The following is a 14555-nucleotide window of genomic DNA, read 5'->3' on the forward strand; positions in this document are numbered from 1 at the left end:
ACCACATACCCCATGTGTCTTAAAGGGTTTTTTGGTTTTGTTTTTTGTTATTTTTTCTTGGTGTGGTAGCAGTGGTCAGTTTCTTCGTTTTGGTTTTGAGGAATAGTCCCAACACTTGAGAATATTACCAATGATGATTCTCCATTTTTAAAATAGTAATAAAAAGGAAGTGATTACAGACATGCCAAATTCCTGCCTTTATATAATATTCTGTCCTCTAAATAACTGTGTGTTTCCTGTATGGCCTAAACGGTTAAAATGAGCTTCTTTCTAGTATTGTTAGAGAAAATTGAGCTCATACTGAGAGACTTCCTAGTGGAAAGGTGGAAGAATGGATTGTCATGTAACTAGCTCTCTTCTAAACAGAATCATAAACTCTCGTTCATCATTTCTGCCACCTGTCCGTCTTAGCTGGCTTTAGTTCCCATCCTTGGGAATGACTTTGCACTGCAGGCACCCTTTTCACTGACAGTCAAGAGTAGAACCACACTTCCAGGAGTGATGATAGGCAGTTCTCATGATTCAGAGCAGAAGATTCTCTTCCTGGTGTTCAGAGTATTCTTCTAAATGAGATAAGCAAATAAGAAAATATATTCTTAACTAACTACCAACTGGTAAGTAAGTTTTCCCTGGCCCTCTCTTCATAACAGTAAGGCATTATTCATCTAAATACAATATCAGTATTAGAATGGTTAAGAAAATTCTGTCTTTGAAAGTTTCAAATGGCTATTCTATAAAAATTGCCCTAAGAATCCCAATTTGAGACTTTGTAAAGATCTTTCATGTTTCCTTTTCTCTCTTATATTCATCCATGGTACAAAGATTAATTGCATGAGGTTCCCTCCATTTTTATTTTGTAATTTTATACTTCTGGCCCTTCCCCTTCCAAAAGGCTACTTCATATATCCAGCAAAATGTTCTAAGATGTCTACCCTCCTCCACCCAAGACAGAATCGATCATCTTTGCTACCTACCTGCTTAGTCTCCTGAATCTGCTACTGTGTGTAATTCCCCTTATTGGCAACACCACTCACCAGGTCAGCTCTACAGATTATTTTTAGCCTAATTCAGTCCATTTTTTAAAATAAATGTGTATATCAAGATAACGCATCACTATGTGTTTGCAGCTAAATAAGCTTCTGTTTAAAAAAACATTCTTGGGCAAACAAAGACCCATTTTTTTTAGTTGCAAGAGACTAGTTTCAACCCAGTTATTTATCACAGCATGACAGCTTATGTATCTTAAACTCACATTACAGATTATCTGCTTTACATATTTTTAGAAATGGGGGCTCTGTTCTGGGAATTGAATCCCTTTGCTGTTGTTATCTAATTTTCGTAGACTAATTACTTTTAATAGATAAATTACTCACTTTGTTGAAAAACTAGCATTATAGAAAAATATACAGCAAAAAGTCTTCTCATTCTTACCTCCCAGCTCCCCTACTTCCTCTACCGTACTCCCCAGTAGGTACCCCTTATTCTTAGTTTGTAATGTATCCTTCCAGAAATTTGTTATGCAGTTATTGGCAAAAATAAAAGTGGCATATTATTTGTCTCCTTTTTACACAAAAATAGAGCGTCTGCACATTCTGCAACTTTTTTTCACTTACTATATCTTTGCTACTTTTATATCGGTATATAGAGAGCTGCCCTACTCTTTTTAAAAGCTGCAAGAATTCTATTTTATGAAAGTACCATAATTTATGTAACTATTCCCTCTGAGGGAATTTTTTTAATTATGCTATTATAAATCTGTAGTGAATAACCTTGCACAGACATCACTTTGTGCAAGCATATCTGTAGGGTAAGTTCTCAAAATGAGAAAGCATTTGAATCCAACAATCTAAGAATGATAATCACAAAATTGTAGAAAGTACTAGCTGACAGAAGGAAAGAAAAACCAGCATATGTTTTGCTTCTCGATCTTTTTGCCCATGTTCTTTTTTTCACACTTTCAGGCTTCTAATTTCTGCTGCCCTGTTTTTGCATGAGGTTTGTCTCTTCTTGACTGTAAAATTATTTTCAGCAACTCCAAAGCTAATTCTTGGCTGCTTTCAGTATCTTCTTTGCAGAAGTCTTAGAGTAGTTAACCTAGTAAGAATAAGAATTTGAGAATTGGATGAGATTTATTTTTTCACACCTATACAATGGCAGACATTAAATGAATATATCTAAAGAGGAGTACATTTTACAAGGTCTCAGTCATTTATGTTACTTTAGTTAAAGCTCACCATTAATTTCATCTGATACTACAAAGCACTTATTTCAGGATTTCATATTTTATAGCAGTGCAATGTAATTCTCTGCTTGATACTCAAAATTTAGTACCTCCTCAATTTTTTTTTCTTTTTTTTTTTTTTTGGTGGGAAAGGTTAACCTATGGTTTCAACCCAACTTCAGTGAGTCAGACATTTCCTTTGGAAAGGAGGGGTTTTTATTGCTCTTTGAAATTCATCAAATTAAATTAAAAGGCTTTGGATTTTATATGATTTTGCTCATAACAAATTTTTGACACCTCCTTTTCCCCTTTCCTCAATATTTGAGATTTTTTTTTCTATTGTGCATGATAGAGGAATGCTGCTAAGCTTGCAAGTGATTAACCTAAAATTGTTGTGAGTAATTCTGCTCTTTTGGCTTTTTGTACCTAATCAGAATTGATGTGACTGAAGTGCAAATCTTCATAATAATCATGCATTTGCTGGCAGTGATTGGAGGACCACCTTTTTGGCAATCTATGGTAACTTTGTTCACATTGTATATCCCATGTAATGCATGTTGTCTTTTGCTTGTGTTTTCTAATATGGGATAATCCAGTTAAAGGGTAATGTGTGCAATTCTTTTATTTTTTCTGAAAATGAAAAGTCATAGCAGTGTTAGAACACAACTTTTCTTTAGAGCATCGTATATTTTACTACTTGGAGTTAAGTGGAGCTTTAAGACTATTCCAGAGCTGTTATTTTTAAAGGCCATTGAGAATCTGAATTAGTATTGTCATCCCATTTTACAGATGAGGAAACAGCAGATAATATAACAAGCATCTGCTTGATATTCAAAATTTATTTTGACAAGATTAAATTAGACCTTTTATTCTGTTTCTTAACTACATGAATCTACTAATTTGTCTGTCATATGCTTAAAAGTGAATAACAAATTTGAGATTGTAAGTTAACTCTGGCTCCAAAACAGGATAATTCCTGTTGAATGAAATCAGTGCCATGGGATTGTCTGAACAAGGCTGGACCTTGATTTCCAGGTCTACCTGAAATGTAGTCACTTCTACAAAAAACAGATTCTTTTCCACAAACCTCTGAGGTAGGGAGTAAAATATGGGGGCCAAGAACACAAGCTCTGGAACCAGACTCTGTGCATTTGATCCAGACTCCACTGCCAACTGTGTGAACTTAATGTGTAGTATAACTTTCTCTGGCTCAGCTTCCTCCTCTGTAAAATGAGGTCATTGATAGTACCTATCTAATAAAATTATTTTGTGCATTAAATGAGTTAATATATTGTGTAAAGCACTTAGAATAGTGCCTGTCAAGTAATAAGCACTTGATAAAAGTTGTTGCTGCTCTTACAGGTTTAATATATTCTTTCATATTTGGGTTGTCATAGTTTGTACCTGGTCATCAGTTAACTCTCCGTCACTACCGTCACCCCTTCAAATATAGTATTTGTCATTCATTTGGTGAAATATTACCCAAAAAATAATTTACTACACCTAAATTAATGTAATTCTTAAAAATCAGATTAATTTTAAAGTATAAGGGAAATTTACTGAGCAACATTTTCCCCTTACCTAACTCACTTTAGGATGGCAAATTAGATACTTGAGGAAGTGTAATTGATACACTGCCCGAAGTATTTATTGCTAGAAATAAATTGTTCAGTATCTTTTTGTTGGGAAGGTGAGACTGTGAGGGGCGAGGAGATGAAGAAATAAAAATAATCCACAGTCAACTGGGAAAATTCTGAAACTATTCAGTAGGTACATAATACCGTCCATTTATATATCTTAGATTTCAATATAGAGACCCTATTGCCTTTTGAGACTAATGTGTAGGAAATATGAATTTTATTACTTTTGCTCTTGAGTAGATTAGGTTATTTTAATAAAAATTTTGCCTTATCGGAAGGAAAGAATAGTTTTTGTTTTCCTGAAACCAGATCATAAAGCCTAAAGCTTATCCCATTCCAACTTAAAGTTTTTATATCCCTTGACTACATTGGTTATTTTTATAAGCTTGTATACCAAAATTCCCCCCCAAAATTATTTATAATATCTTGTACATAAAGTTTCACCAGATCAACATCCAAAAACTCGCATTTCTGGCTTGATTACTGGAAAACAAGTCAGTGTTTGGTTTATACAGAGTAAGTATCCCTTGTCTAAAATTCTTAGGACCAGTATTTCAAATTTTAGATGTTTTCAGATTTTACAATATTTGCATATACATAATGAGATATCTTGGTATCTTGAGATACCAAGTCCAAACATGAAATTTATTTTCATATATACCTTATACACATTGCCTAAGGGTAATTGCATAAAATATTTTAAATAAATTTCTGCATGAAACAAAGTTTGTGTGTATTGAACCATCAGAAAGCACAAGTGTTACTATCTCAGCCACCCATGTGGATAATCTGTGGTTTGGCATCACTAACTCTGAATTTACATACTACTGTTCAGCAATCATTTTCAAATACTTATTCACACATAGATATATTTAACAAAAAAATAAGACACGTCATTAATACAGTGAAAAGATAATGTGTTCAGGGTAGCAAAGTGGCACAGTAGCATCACCAGAATACCTGTATGTTATCACTGTTAACCAAAAAATATCTGCAGGACTTTTTGACATTTTCAACAGTATCTTTACACTACAAAGCAGAGAATAAGCAAAAAACAAAAACAAAATTAAAAAGCAGTAATGCACTTAGTTCTTGGCCCCATGTCAGGCATTGTGGAGAACCTGTTGGAATGTCCAGCCTGCACAATGCCATTTTATTAACGTTTGTGGGTGTACTTACATGATAGGATATGGGTCTGTGCGAAAAAAATAGATCACAGCTGAAGGGAGCTGGGAGGGTCATTTTTCCCTTGGAGATGCTGAATGAACTTTTGTGTACCTACCTTTTGACTTCGACCTGTCACATAAGATCAAATGTGGAATTTTCCACTTGTGGTGTCACATTGGCACTCAAGTTTTAGAATTTGTAGCATTTTAGATTTCGGATTTTCAGATTAGGGATGCTCAACTTGTGTGCCTGATTATTTTTTATAAATATGGAAATGCATAAAACATTGTAAATGAAGTTGTCTGTACACACTATACACATATCCTTATTTCTTAGGTGATGCCTGATAGTAAATTGCTTCAGATATAGTTTTTACCTTATTCCATTAGGATTTACGCATATAATCTACACATGTACATAGTCTATATAATTTTTCTTTTATAAAGATCAGATGTTTTGTCCTATTTTGTAATTAACATAACCATCCTATTATCCAAGGAAGTCTCAGATTCACAACTGAAATGGAGTTCCCAGACCCAGTAACCTAGCAATCTAATTCCAGGATTAGTGAGGTTAGGTTTCATCAGGAAAATAATTCTCCCCCTGTCCCTTCATCCTGTTGTTAGCACATTGGTCCTACTGTTAGCATCTTTAAACTAAAAAGGAACAACCTGACTTTTCTGGTGCTGTATTTGGAGACTTAGTGAAATATTCTGTTTTTTCTTTTTTAGCAACTCCCAAAACAGATTCCCATAATTGACCTCAGATCGCTATATTATTTTTTTCTTTTTACTTAGCATTATGGGTTTATTACCAAATATGCTGTTTTGAATTGCGTTACGTTAGTAATGGAAGAGTTACTACATATTGAGCCCTCGTTTACTTGTGTGCCAAATGGAGAAACGATATTTACCTAGGGCTCAGGTATGAAATTTACGTCTCTTCTAAGATTGAGGCCATAAAATGGAAATTGCTTTCCAAATCCTCATTAAATTAAAAGGCTTTTACTGACATTTAGAAAGCAAGTTTATGGTCAGAACAAATAAAAACAGTGCAAATATCTTCATTAAGGCTGATTCCAGAAGATCAGCTATTTTGTAAAGGTAAGTGATTTGCATCTATTACATATGGATTACCTATTCTTTGCCAATTTTTTTCCCCAAAGGGATAAATTTTTACCAAAGGTTATAGTTAATGCTGTTATTGTTGTTGTTTTCCTTTTTCTTTCCAAAGGGAAGAAATTGTCTTCATGCCTTAAAGTCGGTGCTTGTTTTATACTTTGCAAGAAACAAAAAGCACATTTTTTGTTGTTGCTTCCCCAAAAGACATTCCTTTTAGAATGTCTTGGAACTATTTTCTATCATATCACTCTTTAAAAAAAAGAAAAAGAATATGTTCTTACTTTGGAAGAGACTTACATATAACCAACTCATGGTTATTTTTACTTATGTTTGATTCTTTTAAATATAGTAATTGATCAAATTATATTAAGCCACAAGGGGGTTTCTGGAATTCAGTTAAGGCAACTAGCTGAGTGTTACTACAGTTTCAGGATTCATTTGGTCAGACTGAAGACTATGTAGTATAAATTGATTATATCTCATTCTTTAACTATAAGATTTTAAAATGCCTTTATACTTAAATAAATCTGATATGATCATTTTCCTTGGTGGACACTGTAATTATGTTAACACTTGCTGTATTTTGGTAGAATTCATTTACATTAAAATGATTGACAAACAAGTGTTCCCACATTCTTTGGAAGAAAGTGTCTAATCTCAAAATGATACTTTTTATTTCTGCTCTAATTTACAAAGCCTATAAGAACATTTTATCATGCTTATAGGAAAACTAGTCAAAGTTTACTGATATTCTGCATTAATACAAACTGTTGAATCAAAATGTGACCATTGTAATATGGTAAAGATTGATAATTTAAGATTTTCTTTTTTTTTTTAATCTCCAACCTTTTAAAAAGTGAATTCTATTACATTGTTATTATTTGGATGCATACCTTTGTGGTATGAGTCTGGAGAGTTTTCTCCTGGCTATAGGACAGACACCATGACCCAAAGGAAATCTTACTCTTCCCAACTCTTGAAGACTATTGAAACTTCAAGCAGGCCTGACGTAAAGATGTCTTTGGTATAGCTCTTTGGCTATTTCAAAGCGTGGATGCACTTTGGCCACCTTTGATGAGTTCCAAGATGATGACAGAAAGAAAAAGGTTGGGAAAGACAGAATGTCCCCGTCCTTTGTGACCTGGGGGAAACACAGAATGTGCCACCCTCCTTGATCTTGAGTGTGGGGTGAGAATGGCAACACTTTGTGTTTTTTTATAAGTAGTGCCAATTTTTAAAGGATCACCTGGTGAGGCTCGGAATTCCTTTGACTCGAGCTTTACCTTCGCTTTGGCTCGGATTTTCTTGATAACTTTCTTTTTCATTGCAAATATGGGGGCAAGATGTTTCTTCATGCTCTCCCGAAGCAGAGTTCTACACAGAAAGTAAAAAAAAGGGAGAAGATCTCAATCTTCATTCAACAAATGTGTATTGAGTACCTACAGTAACCAGGGCTCTAGAGAGAATATAAAATCAGTTCAAACAAAATCCCATACTTAGGAGCTTATGTTTTGGTGTATATAGCTAACATATAAGACAGAAGTGATGAAAACCGTAAGAATCTAAGATACTTTGCTTCTAGGTCAATAGCTTGCTTCCTTACTTTGTGATCCAAGCCATGTACTAATTTTTCTGGCTTTCCTAATGTTTGTGTATATTCTTTCAAAGGGCAACTGTTTTTATGATCCCAAAACAATTTCACCAAGGTATAAATACAGTTATGACTCTCATTCAGTTCATTTATGACACAGATGACTATTATACAAAGATGGTATTCATTTAGTACCCTAGCCCTAATACAGGGCTGCCCCTGTAATGGAGTAATGCCTTGCTTTTGGAATCTGAGGAAAGTATAGTATTTTCCCCTTTGCCAGAGTGATCCTTTGTCTCTATGGAGTCAAAGGTGGGAGGGGTGGTAAGAGAGGCTGGGAACCAGGAAACTAGCCAGAGTATTGAGTTTCAGCCTGGTGCATCAGATTGAGAATATAATGTGCCTAGTTTATTGAACAAGAGCAGAAAAATATCTTGGAGTTCAAAGCAACCATGTTGTTTATTTTCTCCATTATTGAAAACAAGTTTTGAACTTAGACTGTAGGGGTTGGAGATTTAGGGATAGAGGATGATCATTTAGGATACTACATAAAGTTTAGAACTTGACTTTTAGGTTGGCCTATTTAATTTGATAAAATTTAACACTGCTACAGTGTAACTTGAACATTTAATTTTTTTTAGAGCTGCATTTTTGCAAGAGGTAATAGAGTTATGCAAACAAAGTGAGTTCTTGAGAGTTTTGAAGAAATGAAATATGCAAACATTAAGATTTAGATCTACTTACTGAGGTTTTCTATACACAAAAAAGTAAGAAATGCCACATTTGCTATTTGATTTTTAAGGTGTAGACAGATGACAGCCCTACAAAGTATAAACAGCCCTAATATAAAATGTTTTTATTGTGGCTGGGCATGGTGGCTCACACCTGTAATCCCAGCACTTTGGGAGGCTGAGGCCAGCAAATCACTTGAGGTCAAGAGTTGGCCAACATCCTACTAAAAATACAAAAGTTAGCCAGGCGTGGTGGCAGGCGCCTATAATCCCAGCTACTCAGGAGGCTGAGGCAGGAGAATCACTTGAACCCGGGAGGTGGAAGTTGCAGTAAACCAGGATTACACCACTGTACTTCAGCCTGGGTGATAGAGCAAGACTGTATCTCAATTTAGAAAAAAAAGTTTTTATTGTAAGAACTCATAGCTTATTAAACCATTGGGGGCTTTTGGAATCTTCTATTACCAGACTATGTCATTTATTTTACTGTTGCTTTCTGTTCAATCCATATTAGACAAAATTTGAGACCAAAAAAGCCAAGGGAGGGGTGAAAAAAGAAGAGACTCTTAAATGATTTTTAAAATTCAGTACAAGTATATTTCATTTTAAATGATGGATATTGTGTTTGCAAGATTAAATGCATAATATCAATCCACTCTGCCTCCCATTCTTCACATAAATAAATCTGCATTTTCAGTATGCTTTATGAATATATTATTCACTTTTCTGAAAAGCACATTTAAATGTTAAAATTTTGGATGCACCATAGTAGAATCTGTTTGAATGTACTTGACCTGTTTTTTCTCCTGCATATGAATGCCTTCTTAGTTGCCCTCTGCTTTTACTACCTGCCTGTATCCTAACAATTTGGAGTTGGGAACTCTGAATAGAAATGTTCTATTCTCTGTACTGTGCAGATTTGTATGTCTAGTTGCAACATTTCTATTATACTTGATACTTCCTCACAACTGTTATGAACGTTCTACAGATTTAGAGGTAGAATTAAAAAACATATACAAAGAAAAAGTCAAGGTCCCCTCCTTTAATTAAAAGGCCAGAAGACATCCTGGTTCACTGCTGGGAGACCACCGGGATGAATTAGGTGAATCTAACTTAGCTTGTGACACAAGTTAATAAAGTTGAATCAGTTTTTTTTAAGGTTGATGTCAGAAGTGAGATTAATTTGTAAATAGTCTTATGTCTTGAGACTTGCTGTATTGCTTATAATGAAAAGGAAACTTTTATTACTTTATATATTTCTTAAATTGTAGGGAATGGAAAGTTTTGGGGAAAATGAATCAAATATTAGATCGTTTTCTTATTTTAGTTCGTATATGTTTTAATTGTTTTCTCTCTCTACCCATTAAAGATTCCAGTGCTGAATATTCAAATGAAAATTTTTCCTGCACTTTGTACTGTAGCAGGGACCATATTTTCCTGTACAAATTACTTCCGTGTAATCTTCACAGGTGGTGTTGGCAAAAATGGATCAACCATAGCAGTAAGTATGCATTAAGATTTTCAACAATGTTTACTCTAGGACTTGGTTTTGTTGTCACTTTGCTTTTTATTTCAAATGTATAACATCATTTAGTTTAGAATTTATATTTAGCCTTTAAAGAAACTAATGTTCCAAACTTCAATTTTATATGTACTTACCCACATTTATATGCTTATGTATGCATACTTTTATGCATACACAAACACACTTAATCACATGTTTTTTAAAGCATAAGCTGCTTTGTAAAAATAAGCCTGGCCTCTTAAGTGAAATCCTCAGTTTGTGTCTAATCAATTTATGCTGCTGCTTCTCATTAGCTCTTCTGGTTTGATTTACAGAAATTGCTATATGAAAGTAATTCGTGCCTGTCAGGCACCATGAGATTCCTGAAAGTTTGAGTTGAACTATTCTGTAGCAGATCCATGTAGTATCTGATGAGTACTGAATACTATTAACTCTTCTCTTCACTCTGTACAGGGAACAAGTGTCCTTTCTCCTTTTCTCCATATTGGATCAGTGATTACGTTAGCTGCAATGATCTACAAAAAATCCGCAGTTCAGCTTTTTGAAAAGCATCCCTGTCTTTATATACTGACATTTGGTTTTGTATCTGCTAAAATCACTAATAAGCTTGTGGTAAGCACCTGAGTTTTTATTTATGTTGTTTTTCACATTCATCTTATTCTGGTTGTATGGCCATAATTCTGTATCTTCCCAAATGGGTCTAGAGTTTGCTCTCCTCTAATCAGAATCTCTTGATATCAACATGGGAACTATTGTTACTGTTTCGTGAAGCTACAATTTGAAGTTACTGGAAGTTCTTGGAAAATGTACAAGTTCTCACCCTTTTACACTGTTTAATTTGGTTCAGTTTATCTACATTCTTCATTCTCAATCTGAACACTCAAATTAAGGCTTCTTGTTAAAGTATCTTTTGTAGAGTTAGTTGACATGATATATCCCTTTCTTTCTCAGACACATTTCATGTTGTTGGGTTTTTAGTTTTGGTAATTCAACAGTTATTCCTAAATAATTATTGAAAGTTGATATCTGAGCACAATATAATTTACTATGTAGTTCATGATTGTTCTCATATGAATGCGTACATTATTCTGTTTTATTTATAGGTTGCACACATGACGAAAAGTGAAATGCATTTGCATGACACAGCATTCATAGGCCCAGCACTTTTGTTTCTGGACCAGTATTTTAACAGCTTTATTGATGAATATATTGTACTTTGGATTGCCCTGGTAGGTATTGTACTATGTCTTATTTCATGGTTTGAAGGTTTGAAGGTTACTTATTTTCTTATTTTGATGAGACAGTCATGATAGATAGATCATATAATTGTAATGATTTGGAATGTCAGAAATCCACATAAATGGGGCTATGTGAGAGTTCTGTGGCTTTATATTTGAGCCTTTTATTTTGTTTTTGCATTAATCTTATTAGTCCTCCCTACATCAAGTGGGACTCATAAATTGCAAATTTCTGACTGAGTAAAAAAGCATGAATTGGCATACTATACCCTGTGGGCCCAGTGGGCCCATAGCCTGTTTTGGTAAATACAGTTATTGGAACATAGCTATGGCCATCCATTTATATGTTGTCTGTGGTTTCATGCTGCAATGGCAGAGTTAAGCAACTGTGACAAAGACGATATGGCCCACAAAGCTTACAGTATTTGCCATCTCACCTCTAAGAAACAGTTTGTGTGTGAAGGAAAAATTGCGAGGAAATTGATTTATTGTATAGAGTGGAAGGAGAATCTGCAAAGAGAACAGATTCCACTTCTCTTTACTTTCAGGAAGCTTAGCCTAAACAAGTGCTGAGAATGTCTCTTTTTATTTCCAGGTTTTCTCTTTCTTTGATTTGATCCGCTACTGTGTCAGTGTTTGCAATCAGATTGCGTCTCACCTGCACATACATGTCTTCAGAATCAAGGTCTCTACAGCTCATCCTAACCATCATTAATGATCTAATTGGTATTATATAGGAACACCATGTTTTCTGCAGGAAAGAATCTGAGCATATTAAGGAGAATGGGGGTGCATAAGAACAAATATAATTTATAATAATCAATGTTGTATAACATTTATTCTTCATTATTGGTAATGCTCCCTAACTATCCCGTGTGAGAATGGGAATTTCAAATCCCATCCTGTAAATTGTATGTTGTCATGCAGGTTTTGGGCCAAGAAAGCATGCAGAAAAAAATGCCATGTGATTGTAATTATCCTGGACTCAGAATAATAATATGATGGGAGCTAGATCCCCGGTGGTGGAGAATTCTGATGTTCACTATTTGCAGGCCAAAAGATGATTGCTTTATAATTTTAACAAATCATCATCTGTTTATTGTAACATCCTTGTTTATTGTCTTCTCAAGCTTTCTTTACTAAGGAGTTCAGTTGTGACACAGATACCTCCCACTAGCTTATGAGGTGGAACTGGTAATAAAGACCTTGAATTTGGATTGAAAGGTTTCCTATCTTTACATTGTTGAGGAAGTCTTTTTTTTTTTTTTTAATTGGTCAAGAAATGTTATCTCTCAAAGGCTTGGGAAATCCTGTTAGCATGCAGAACAATGTGGTAACTTTGTCAATTTCCCATTTTATTTTTTTAAATAAATATATGATATGAAAGCCAACTTTTTCTCAGTTTTATTCAGTGGAAAGATAAACTAAGTTTTAATGTTATTTTTCTAAATTGAAGCAAACTTTATTTCTGTTCTTTAATAAATAAGAAAACTTGGTCCACTGCATTGTTGTGATATGTCTTGTGACCTTTCTATTTTGTAGAAACTTTAACGTTTTTTATACATATATATATATATATATGTATTTGCATTTTAGGTTCTGGGGTACATGTAAAGAACATGCAGGATTGTTGCATAGGTACATACATGGCACTGTGGTTTGCTGCCTCCCTCCTCATCACCTATATCTGGCATTTCTCCCCATGTTATCCCTCTCCAACTCCCTACCCCAACTGTCCCTCCCTTAGTTTCCCCCATAACAGACCTCAGTGTGTGATGCTCCCCTCCCTGTGTTCATGTGTTCTCATTGTTCAACACCCGCCTGTGAGTGAGAACATGCGGTGCTTGATTCTCTGTCCCTGTGTCAGTTTGCTGAGAATGATGGTTTCCAGGTTCGTCCATGTCCCTACAAAGGACACGAACTCATTGTTTTTTTTATGGCTGCATAGTATTCCATGGTGTATCTGTGCCACGTTTTACCTGTCTAGTCTAACATCAATGGGCATTTGGGTTGGTTCCAAGTCTTTGCTACTGTAAACAGTGCTGCAATGTACATACGTGTGCATGTGTCCTTTTTTTATCTCATTTTAGGTTTTGGGGTACATGTGAAGGACATGCAAGATTGTTGCATAGGTACACACATGGCAGTGTGATTTGCTGCCTTCCTCCCCATCACCTATATCTGGCATTTCTCACCATGCTATCTCTCCCCAACCCCCTCATGCCCCCCATTTCCCCCGACAGACCCCAGTGTGTGATGCTCCCCTAACTGTGTCCATGTGTTCTCATTGTTCATTACCCACCTATGAGTGAGAACATGCCGTGTTTGATTTTCTGTTCATGTGTCCTTATAATAGAACGATTTATAATCCTTTGGATATATACCAAAGGATTATATGGGTCAAATGGAATTTCTGTTTCTATGCCCTTGAGGAAGCTCCACACTGGTTGAACTAGTTTACACTCCCAGCAACAGTGTAAAAGTGTTCCTATTTCTCCACATCCTCTCCAGCATCTGTTGTCGCCAGATTTTTTAATGATTGCCATTCTAAGAATGCTTGTGATTTCTGCACATTGATTTTGTGTCCTGAGACTTTGCTGAAGTTGCTTATCAGTTTAAGGAGATTTTAGGCTGAGACAATGGGGTCTTCTAAATATACGATCATGTCATCTGCAAATACAGACAATGTGACTTCCTCCTTTCCTATTTGAATACCCTTTATTTCTTTTTCTTGCCTGATTGCTCTGGCTAGAACTTCCAGTACTATATTGAATAGGAGTGGTGAGAGAGGGCATCCTTGTCTAGTGCCGGATTTCAGAGGGAATGCTTCCAGTTTTTGTCCATTGCGTAATGATATTGGCTGTGGGTTTGTTGTAAATAGCTTTTATTAGTTTGAGGTACGTTCCATCGATACCTAGTTTATTGAGAGTTTTTAGCATAAAGTGCTGTTGAATTTTGTCGAAGGCCTTCTCTGCATCTATTGAGATAATCGTGGTTTTTGTCTTTGGTTCTGTTTATGTGGTGAATTACATTTACAGACTTGTGTATGTTGAACCAGCCTTGCATCCCCGGGATGAAGCCTACTTGATTGTGATGGATCAGCTTTTTGATGTGCTGTTGCAATTGGTTTGCCAGTATTTTATTGAAGATTTTTGCATCTATGTTCATCATAGGCATTGGCCTGAAGTTTTCTTTTCTTGTTGAATCTCTGCCAGGTTTTGGTATCAGGATGATGTTTGTCTCATAAAAAGATTTGGGGAGGATTACCTCTTTTGGGATTGCTTGGAATAGTTTGAGAAGGAGTGGTACCAGCTCCTCTTT

The 14555-nt window shown here is 35.2% G+C and overlaps 1 protein-coding gene across 11 annotated transcripts in view; it reads left to right on the forward strand.

Moving 5' to 3' along the window:
* The window catches only part of CEPT1 (choline/ethanolamine phosphotransferase 1), a 45625-nt gene extending 32888 nt beyond the window's left edge, over positions 1 to 12737 (forward strand). For 9 of the 11 annotated variants that reach the window (XM_009001865.5, XM_078332733.1, XM_078332736.1 and 6 more), the window contains 5 exons: positions 2656 to 2740; positions 9841 to 9972; positions 10450 to 10608; positions 11100 to 11225; positions 11830 to 12737. In XM_009001865.5, coding sequence (XP_009000113.1) covers positions 2656 to 2740; positions 9841 to 9972; positions 10450 to 10608; positions 11100 to 11225; positions 11830 to 11949 — 622 coding nt within the window. In that variant the 3' untranslated portion in view covers positions 11950 to 12737. The remainder of the gene's footprint in view (positions 1 to 2655; positions 2741 to 9840; positions 9973 to 10449; positions 10609 to 11099; positions 11226 to 11829) is intronic. The other 2 variants (XM_078332737.1, XM_054236644.2) reach the window with 1 other exon arrangement.
* The last annotated feature ends 1818 nt before the right edge of the window (positions 12738 to 14555 follow it).

Source organism: Callithrix jacchus, chromosome 7, assembly GCF_049354715.1.
Source record: "Callithrix jacchus isolate 240 chromosome 7, calJac240_pri, whole genome shotgun sequence".
Classification (NCBI taxonomy): domain Eukaryota; kingdom Metazoa; phylum Chordata; class Mammalia; order Primates; family Cebidae; genus Callithrix; species Callithrix jacchus.